At 41.5% G+C, this 10966-nt stretch overlaps 1 protein-coding gene across 1 annotated transcript in view; it reads left to right on the top strand.

The window, feature by feature from the left end:
* The first annotated feature begins 420 nt into the window (after positions 1-420).
* Positions 421-10966, top strand: part of ADAMTS12 (ADAM metallopeptidase with thrombospondin type 1 motif 12) — a 182468-nt gene continuing 171922 nt past the window's right edge. The window contains exons 1-3 of the mRNA XM_075330036.1: positions 421-473; positions 7151-7300; positions 10429-10572. Coding sequence (XP_075186151.1) covers positions 421-473; positions 7151-7300; positions 10429-10572 — 347 coding nt within the window. The remainder of the gene's footprint in view (positions 474-7150; positions 7301-10428; positions 10573-10966) is intronic.

The following is a 10966-nucleotide window of genomic DNA, read 5'->3' as shown; positions in this document are numbered from 1 at the left end:
GAGTGTGTGGAGGCTGCCATACCTCCACTGCGGGTGTACCACAAACAATACGGACTAGAAATCCAACTATCTGAGGAGCAGCCTCTGAGAGAAAGTGAAGAGGCTGCTGGACTCAGGAAAGAGGCACAGAAACCTCCCTGAAGAGCCCCTGTGGGAGAATAGAGGGTTCGCTTCTTCTGTCTGGGGTCAGTGGGATGTGTCTCTGGACAGGCGTATCTAGACCCATGCGGGTAAACAGCGAACGTTACGGACCAGAAATCCGAGAGTCTAGGAGAAGCCTCTGAGAGAAAGTAAAGAGTCTGCTGGACTCAGGAAAGAGGCACAGAAACCTCTCGGAAGAGCCCCTGTGGGAGAATAGAGGGCTCGCTTCTTCTGACTGGGGTCAATGGGATGCATCTCTAGACGGGCGTATCTAAACCCATGTGGATAAACTGCGAATGTTACGGACCAGAAGTCCGTGTGGTTGTTAAGAGGTAATACACCATTTGGACATTTAAAGAACAGTGTTTCCTGAGTCTATCTTGCATCGCAGCAAAAAATTAGTAACCCCCCCTCCAAATTATACAGTGTGTGAACAGTGTGTAATGTCAGATTCCATACAGGGATCTAGACTTGCACAGGGGCCCGAGTTTGCAGCAATGGAGTATACTGCTGGCTGGTAAAGCAAGCTGGCATCAAGAAGGGTCATCACGGCAGGTTGGTACCAAAGGATCCAAGTTAGAAGCTCAATTGTTAGAAAGCAGAAACATCACAAAAAAAAGAACATGAGCAAACAGACAGAAGATAACCCTAGTAGTATTTACTGTAACTAGCACGGGAAGCAGACTCTCAGGAGCTTAAATAGAGAACAGCCTCGCCGAGGGCTGAGAACAGGATGAAACACTAACTAGCCAGGAAGAAAACCCCCCAAGCTTTCAGGCTGCATGGAACCATAAGTCCCAGGAGTAAAACACAGCCAACCGAAGTGGACACAGAGGTGACAGGTATGGGCACGGCTATCACAACGGTGTGTTTTCTGTATTTGTGACCTGGATCAATCAAGGTGAGCTGTCAATCAGGGTGAGCCATGTCATGTTGTCTATATTTCTTGCTATTTGCACTCACTGACCCACAAATGTCCATAGTTAATTGCGCCATAAATCTACATGGACAGCACAGCGGGAAGAGTATTGACCGACAGGCAGAGTTAATTAGAGGAATTGAACGTTTTACGTTCTTACAATATTTTTCCATTTGCTGAATCAGTGAGTTCTGCTCCCATCATTCATCCAGTACATTTATGACTTACTTTATAGCTATCCCATAATTGTCTGGAAGTAAATCTCGTTGGAACATATTTCTTGTATTGGTTAAAAAAAAAAAAATTCTACATCTGCTTTTCACTTTCTATAGTTGTGATCCTAATGTCGCCGACGCAAAGGCAAAGAAATCACACCATAGATGTCCAGAAGCTAAGTTATGTGTAATAATGAGAATTGACACAGGGGAAAGTATTGAACACATGAAGGATAAGGCCATAGAAAGTCATGAAAAATGATATCAGCTGGTTCCACTGATGCCCTGTACAAAGGTGTTTCATTACCAAGTTGCCACACAAGAAATATCTCATGATGGGTAAAACCAGTGAGCTGTCTCAAGACCTTTGCAACCTTATTATAGCAAAATAAACTGATGGCATTGGTTACAGAAGAATTTCTAAACGAATGAAGGTTTCAGTGAGCTCTGTTGGGGCTGTAATCTTGAGGTGGAAAGAACATCAATTCACCATAAAACGGCCAAGATCAGGTGTCCCCGCAAGATTTCAGACAGAGGAGAGAAAAGAATTATCAGAAGAGTTGTCCAAGAGCCAAGAACCAGCTGTGGAGAGTAACATAAAGAACCTGGAAGTAGCAGGTACAATTGTTTCAAAGAAAACAATAAGTAATGCACTCCCCCCCTGTGGCCTCTATGTATGCTCCTGTATGCATGCTCCTGTATGCACGCTCCTGTATGCACGCTCCTGTATGCACGCTCACCATGCACGAATACATTGCTGGACAAAAATTATGTTCAAACGCATTTAACGTTTCCTCAACAACATTTAGACAAGCCTGTGAAATACTCGTAGAATATAGTCTGGTCAGATGAGACCAAAATTGAACTCTTTAGATGCCATAATACACACAATGGTTGGGGGTCAAAAGGCAAATCACCCCAAAAACACTAACAACAGTGAAGTTTAGAGGTAAGAACATCATGATGTGCGGCTGTTTTTCAGTATACGGCACTGGAAAACTTCATATAATTGAAGGATAGATGAATGGACAAATGTAGCGAGATATACTTGATCAAAATCTGCTGCCATCTACCAGGATGGTGAAGCTGAAACGAGGGTGGACAATTTCAGCAACACAATGATCCCAAACACACAGCCAAGGAAACTACCAACTGGTTTCAGAGAAAGAAAATAAATCTGCTACAATGGCCGGGAAGATCACCAGAGCTGAATCCAATAGAAAATGTGTGGAAGGAACTAAAGCTCAGAGATCATAGAAGGAGCCGGGACCTGAAGGATGTGAAAAGTATTTGCGTGGAAAAATGGTTCAAAACTCACCAGAGCAATGCAGGCAACTAGTGTCTCCATAGAGGAAGCATCTGGAAGCTTCATCACCAACAGAGGAGAATGTACAAAGTATTAGATACACTTCAGTAAGTGTGTTCAATACTTTTACCTTTTGTCATTTCTCTTTATTACATGTAACTTGATTTATGCACACCTATAGTTTAATTTTTACTTACAAAATTATTGACGTGTTCAATACTTATTTCACCCATTATATATACCGTGTATGTATATACTTTGCTTTGTGAAAGTATTCTGCTCCCTTGAATTTTTCAACCTATTCCCACATTTACGGCTTCAAACATAAAGATGAAAATTTTAATGTTCTGGTGAAGAATCAACAACAAGTGGACACAATTGTGAAGAAGAACGAAATTTATTGCTTATTTTAAACTTTTGTAATAATAAACTGAAAATTGTGTTGTGCAATATTATTCATCCCCTTTACTTTCAGTGCAGCAAACTCACTCCAGAAGTTCATTGAGGATCTCTGAATGATCCAATGTTGTCCTAAATGACTAATGATGATAAATATAATCCACCTGTGTGTAATCAAGTCTCCGTATAAATGCCCCTGCTCTGTGATAGTCTCAGGGTTCTGTGTAAAGCACAGAGAGCATCATGAAGACCAAGGAACACAACAGGCAGGTCCGTGATACTGTTGTGGAGAAGTTTAAAGCTGGATTTGGTTACAAAAAGATTTCCACAACTTTAAACATCCCAAGAAGCACTGTGCAAGCGATCATATTGAAATGGAAGGAGTATCATACCACTGCAAATCTACCAAGACCCGGCCGTCCATCCAAACTTTCATCTCAAACAAGGAGAAGACTGATCAGAGATGCAGCCAAGAGGCCCATGATCCCTCTGGATGACTGCAGAGATCTACAGCTGAGATGGGAGAGTCTGTCCATAGGACAAGAATCAGTCGTACACTACACAAATCTGGCCTTTATGAAAGAGTGGCAAGAAGAAAGCCATTTCTCAAAGATATCCATAAAAAGTGTTGTTTAAAGTTTGCCACAAGCCACCTGGAGACACCAAAACATGTGGAAGAAGGTGCTCTGGTCAGATGAAACCAAAATCAAACTTTTTGGGCACAATGCCAAACAATATATTTGGCGTAAAAGCAACACAGCTCATCACCCTGAACACACCATCCCCACTGTCAAACATGGTGGTGGCAGCATCATGGTTTGGGCCTGCTTTTCTTCAGCAGGGACAGGGAAGATGGTTAAAATCGATGGAAAGATGGATGGAGCCAAATACAGGACCATTCTTGAAGAAAACTTGTTGGAGTCTGCAAAAGACCTGAGACTGGGCCGGAGATTTGTCTTCCAACAAGACAATGATCCCAAGCATAAAGCAAAATCTACAATGGAATAGTTCACAAATAAACGTATCCAGGTGTTAGAATGGCCAAGTCACAGTCCAGACCTGAATCCAATCGAGAATCTGTGGAAAGAGCTGAAAACTGCTGTTCACAAACGCCTCCATCCAACCTCACTCAGCTTCAGCTGTTTACAAAGGAAGAATGGGCGAGAATTTCAGTCTCTAGATGTGTAAACTGATAGACACATACCCCAAGCGACTGCAACTGTAATCGCAGCAAAAGGTGGCGCTACAAAGTATTAACTTAAAGGGGATGAATAATATTGCACGCCCCAATTTTCAGTTATTTATTTTTTAAAAAAGTTTCAAATAAGCAATAAATATCGTTCACCGTCACAATTGTGTCCACTTGTTGTTGATTCTTCACCAGAACATTAACATTTTTGTCTTTATGTCTGAAGCCTGAAATGTGGGAAAAGGTTGAAAAATAAAAGGGGGACGAATACTTTCGCAAGGCACTGTATATATATACTAGCTGTAGAACCCGGGCGTTGCCCGGGATAGTAACTGTCTCTCTCCCAGTCTCTGTCTTTGTCTCGCTGTCTGTCTCTTTCCTTGTCTGTCTGTTTCTGTCTCTCTGTATTTGCATCAGTCTATCTGTCTCAATCTCTGTGTCTGTCTGTCTCTCTCTCATTGTTTCTTTGCCCGGCTGTCTCTTTGTCCATCTGTCTCTTTGCCTGGCTGTCTCTTTGCCCGGCTGTATGTTTCTAGGTCTGTCTCTTTCCAGGTCTGTCTCTTTCCAGGTCTGTCTCTTTCCAGAAGAAAAAACAAAAAGCCAGCACCAAATGTGCACTTCAGCACTAAACATTCCAAACTGTATTTATTATAAAAATTTTGAGATTTTTGGCAAAAAATTGCAATTTCTTGAGCTGCCTCGCCACGTCACGGCAAATCTCATTAGAGGCAGTCCTACACTAAAATATTTTTATAAAATGTGCCATACGGCCTCATATATGAATAGTAGAACTGCTCTTAGCAGCACTCACCTGGTCTATTTCAATCCCGTACCCATGACTGAGTCATGGCTGTGGGCGGGACAGGTCCAAGCAAATGCTGCATGAAGTAAATAGCCTGTGGACAAAGCCTGATGACTTAATGTGAACAGTCACCAACCGCCAAAATCTAGACAGATGGAATACATCCCAAATTGGGGTGCATAGCAAGGTGGAGGTCAACCACCGACCAATTCAATGAAGAAAAAACAAAAAACCAGCACCAAATGTGCACTTCAGCACTAAACATTCCAAACTGTATTTATTATAAAAATTTTGAGATTTTTGGCAAAAAATTGCAATTTCTTGAGCTGCCTCGCCACGTCACGGCAAATCTCATTAGAGGCAGTCCTACACTAAAATATTTTTATAAAATGTGCCATACGGCCTCATATATGAATAGTAGAACTGCTCTTAGCAGCACTCACCTGGTCTATTTCAATCCCGTACCCATGACTGAGTCATGGCTGTGGGCGGGACAGGTCCAAGCAAATGCTGCATGAAGTAAATAGCCTGTGGACAAAGCCTGATGACTTAATGTGAACAGTCACCAACCGCCAAAATCTAGACAGATGGAATACATCCCAAATTGGGGTGCATAGCAAGGTGGAGGTCAACCACCGACCAATTCAATGAAGAAAAAACAAAAAACCAGCACTAAATGTGCACTTCAGCACTAAACATTCCAAACTGTATTTATTATAAAAATGTTGAGATTTTTGGCAAAAAATTGCAATTTCTTGAGCTGCCTCGCCACGTCACGGCAAATCTCATTAGAGGCAGTCCTACACTAAAATATTTTTATAAAATGTGCCATACGGCCTCATATATGAATAGTAGAACTGCTCTTAGCAGCACTCACCTGGTCTATTTCAATCCCGTACCCATGACTGAGTCATGGCTGTGGGCGGGACAGGTCCAAGCAAATGCTGCATGAAGTAAATAGCCTGTGGACAAGGCCTGATGACTTAATGTGAACAGTCACCAACTGCCAAAATCTAGACAGATGGAATACATCCCAAATTGGGGTGCATAGCAAGGTGGAGGTCAACCACCGACCAATTCAATGAAGAAAAAACAAAAAGCCAGCACCAAATGTGCACTTCAGCACTAAACATTCCAAACTGTATTTATTATAAAAATTTTGAGATTTTTGGCAAAAAATTGCAATTTCTTGAGCTGCCTCGCCACGTCACGGCAAATCTCATTAGAGGCAGTCCTACACTAAAATATTTTTGTCTCTCTCCAGGTCTGTCTCTCTCCAGGTCTGTCTCTTTCCCACTCTATCTCTTTCCCGCTCTGTTTCTTTGGGCGGCTGTCTCTTTCCAGGGCTGTCTCTTTCTCCGGCTGTCTCTTTCCCAGTCTGTTTCTCTATGTCTGTCTGTCTTTTTCTGTCTCTCTCTATCCGTCTATCCTATCGTATACTAACAGTTTATTTTGTTCCTATAGCAACCACTGACAGTTGCTATTTATAGTCTATAGCTTCCAGCTCCATTCAGTTTAATGGCTGCAGGATTGTTGTAGAGTAACTGGAAAGCACGGGGTTAAATTTTCCGGCCCAAACATAGTCTATGACGTTCCCTGCGTCACATGAGGCGTCTGTGCAAAATTTCGTGATTGTAAATGCGACGGTGCGGATTCCTTTAGCAGATATACACACACACACACACATACACACACACACATGCATACACACATACACTGAGCTTTATATATTAGATAAATATATATATATATATATATATATATATATATATATATATATATATACTGTATACATATTGAACATACATAAAATACATTTTATATATAATATATTATGTTTTCTGAATTTTCAATACACACAAATAATATTGTGTGTGTGTGTGTGTGTGTGTGTGTGTGTGTGTGTGTGTGTGTGTGTATATATATGTGCTTTTTATTTTATTTCCTATTTCCTATATTTATTTTTATATAGTAGTTTTCATATATTTTTACATACAGTTTCAATACCTATATATTTAGTCTATAGTTTGAATATATTAATTGAGGATGTTATTTTTTTCCTGCAGTAATAACTAGCAGCAATATATTAAATTAGGAAGAATTAAAAAAAAAAAACAAAAACCTTAAAATATCCAATTATAGAATGAAGTGCATAACTCCCTATTATTATTTCTTTTAGGAAGGATATCTGTGCAGGCAGAAACAGCCCCTGTGAAACTCTGGGATTGTCCCATCTGTCTGGGATGTGTCAGCCATACAGAAGCTGCAACATCAATGAAGACTCAGGTCTTCCTATGGCCTTTACCATCGCTCATGAGATTGGACACAGGTAAAGATGGATGGATGGATGGATGGATAGATGAATAGACTGATTTCACAGTGACCTGTCACAGTGACTTTGTCATGGGGGCCCATGCTTTCCCTAGTCTCAGGGATACCCCTAAAGGTGGGGTTGCCTGAGTCTCTTTTCTGGCCCTGCTCCTGAACAGCCCTGAACTGATACCCACTCCCCCAGGGACAAGAGTATGATTAAACCTTCAAAATAGACAGACAGGGGAAACCAAAACGCTGTCACACAGCATGCGTTTACAGAGGTATAAGACAATAAAAGATAAAGAGGAAAATAAGAGCAGGGAGGAAGCAACAAGACGACAGGTAAAGTCTACAACTACTCCAGACAAAAGTCAGCACTTTCCAGATAATATGTGACACAGACCAACACAGTGTAACCTATAGCTGGCATTGGCAGAAGATTTCATCCAGCTTAAATAGGAGAAGAGCAGATGTGATTGGCTTCCTCATAACATGTGATCAAAGGAGCTTAACAAGCAGACTAGCAGAGCTTAACTCTTGCTAGCCTGACTGTGACTGAGCACACAGCAGGTAGACGCCCGAGTCTGCCTCTCTTGATCCCACTGGCAGACACCAGAGAAACCGTCAGGCGGAGTGTCAGTATCTGCAATGCGAACAGGTCCTGATGCCGCCATGTCTAAAGTTTGTACAAAGACCTCAACATTTTCCTTCTTTTTTTTATACCATCATTTCCTTCTATAATTTATTTTTATAAAATTAGGAGGGAAATAATTGATAGCGAGGAATGATCTGAAATTTCCGGATGTCTGATTTGGTTCCTTAATTATTCGGTGTAATAGACGGCCATTGTCATTTTCATTCAGCTATAAATATAGCGGATATTTCCGGACATTAATGGGATATAATCTAATAAATCCACAGATCTTATCATTTCATATTTAGATCAACTTCTAATTTTATTAATATAGGAAAGTGTTACTAATCTCACAGATAAGCTGGAAATTTCCATCAAAACATTTCTATCAGGAGGAATTTAACCTTCATTTGCTTGTGATTGCGAAAAGTTAGTTCTGTGACTTTCTGGATATTTATAGGTGTTATTCCCGGACATTTTCTAAATGTATAACCTGTAAATAAGGGTGTATAACAAAGTATATGAGATAAAGGTCTGATCTTTGAGAAAACCACTGTTAATAATGATCGATTGTCGATAATAGCCAAATGGGTGTGGTCAGCAAAACGAGGCAGCTTATCCTTGTCTCCAGCTGAGAACTAGGGAGGAGTCTATCTCGTCATTGATGACGTTTCAGAGGCATACGTTTCGTTTTTTCCTCCCTCGACTACTAATTCTTTCACTCCGATCCCTCAAATAAAAGTTGATGTGGTTTTCTGTACAATATAGATCCTTATACCCTAAAAAGTTACAATTTCTGCTGCAAAGTACTGAGCTGTGCAGCAGAAGTTGCCAAAACCACACCCTTTTATCTGACATCACTTCCTGCTTTGCAGCTATTGGATAATACCGATGCTTACAAATGTCCTGTTCTGTCAGTATGCACTCTGTACAAAATATGAACAATTCTGAGAAATTTGCTCCTTTCTAAATAAATCCTCTAGAACCAAAAAGCATAGAGAATTGTAGTAAAAAGCAGTAATTACTAGTGTTATATGCAGAATGTGTGCAATGGGCAGACAGGAAGTTAGTGAGGAGCAGCTTCAGCCAATAGCTGTAGAGGAGGAAGTCTGTGAGGAGCATATTCAGCCAATAGCTGCAGAGCAGGAAGTCTGTGAGGAGTAGCTTCAGCCAATAGCTGCAGAGTAGGAAGTCTGTGAGGAGTAGCTTCAGCCAATAGCTGAAGAGTAGGAAGTCTGTGAGGAGTAGCTTCAGCCAATAGCTGCAGAGCAGGAAGTCTGTGAGGAGTAGCTTCAGCCAGTCACTAAGCAAGCAGGAAATCTGTGAGGTGCTGGAAGTCTGTGGGGAGCCAGAAGCTTGTGAGGAGTAGCTTCAGCCAATAGCTGTAAAAGCAGAAAGTCTGTGAGGAGCAGCTTCAGCCAATAGCTGTAGAAGAGGAAGTCTGTGAGGAGCAGCTTCAGCCAATAGCTGTAGAAGCAGAAAGTCTGTGAGGAGCAGCTTCAGCCAATAGCTGTAGAAGAGGAAGTCTGTGAGAAGCATATTCAGCCAATATCTGCAGAGTAGGAAGTCTGTGAGGAGCAGCTTCAGCCAATAGCTGTAGAAGCAGAAAGTCTGTGAGGAGCAGCTTCATCTAATAGCTGTAGAAGCAGAAAGTCTGTGAGGAGCAGCTTCATCTAATAGCTGTAGAAGCAGAAAGTCTGTGAGGAGCAGCTTCAGCCAATAGCTGTAAAAGCAGAAAGTCTGTGAGGAGCAGCTTCAGCCAATAGCTGTAGAAGCAGAAAGTCTGTGAGGAGCAGCTTCAGCCAATAGCTGTAGAAGCAGAAAGTCTGTGAGGAGCAGCTTCAGCCAATAGCTGTAGAAGCAGAAAGTCTGTGAGGAGCAGCTTCAGTCAATAGCTGTAGAAGCAGAAAGTCTGTGAGGAGCAGCTTCAGCCAATAGCTGTAGAAGCAGAAAGTCTGTGAGGAGCAGCTTCAGCCAATAGCTGTAGAAGAGGAAGTCTGTGAGAAGCAGCTTCAGCCAATAGCTGTAGAAGCAGAAAGTCTGTGAGGAGCAGCTTCAGCCAATATCTGCAGAGTAGGAAGTCTGTGAGGAACAGCTGCAGCCAGTCACTGAGCAAGCAGGAAGTCTGTGGGGAGCCGCAAGTCTGTGAGGAGCAGCTTCAATCAATAGCTGCACAACAGGAAGTCTGTGAGGAGCAGTTTCAGCCAATAGCTGCAGAGCAGGAAGTGATATCAGACGGGGTGTGGTTGGGGCAACTTCTGCTGTACAGTTCAGTAACATGCAGCAGTAGTTGGTGTATAGATGTACAAAGCTGAGTGCAAATTGGAAACTTGGATTTAAGGGATCAGAAATTAAAATAAATGCTTGTTTAATGTTACATGACTGTCTTAGATCCATTTTTTTATTTTAAAAAAATTAGCATTTTGATACCTTAATATTCTAATACGTTTGTGTGAATAAGGTCTACAGCTGTCATCAGAACTATAATGTCTATACTAATTTTCATCCAGTTTTGGAATCCAACATGATGGCCAAGGGAACGACTGTGAAACTTCCGGGGGACAGCCGCACATAATGTCCCGTCAGCTGCAGTATGACACCTCGCCACTGACATGGTCGCCCTGCAGCAAAGAATATATTACACGGTTCCTAGAGTGAGTCACTTGTAATTAAGTTTACCCCTTGATGTTATTAATATGTGTCCATGGCCACCCCCACAGCCATAAAATCTGTGATCCCCTATTTAACACCATTTTTGTTTGTTTTTATCTAAATATTTTTACAATGTTGCTCTTATTTTTGTGATACTTTCCTCATAGATGTCTGAGCTTCTTTTTTTTATTTAGATCTCCAAATCCCCAGCAAAGGCTTAGATTAAAATAAAACATTCTGGATGCGAACAGCCGTCACTAGATGGAGCTCAAGTGCTGCTTGTATACCCAAAGTGCAGCTCCCTCTGGTGGTGGAAGCAGGTGACTGCAGCTATCATTTAGATGTAAAGGATTTGCAGTTCTACATAAAAAAGTGAAATACTAAGAAGTGAATCAG

Source organism: Anomaloglossus baeobatrachus, chromosome 1 (genome assembly GCF_048569485.1).
Source record: "Anomaloglossus baeobatrachus isolate aAnoBae1 chromosome 1, aAnoBae1.hap1, whole genome shotgun sequence".
NCBI lineage: Eukaryota > Metazoa > Chordata > Amphibia > Anura > Aromobatidae > Anomaloglossus > Anomaloglossus baeobatrachus.
Note: the sequence above shows the minus strand (reverse complement) of the source record. Positions and strands in the feature narration are given on the sequence as shown.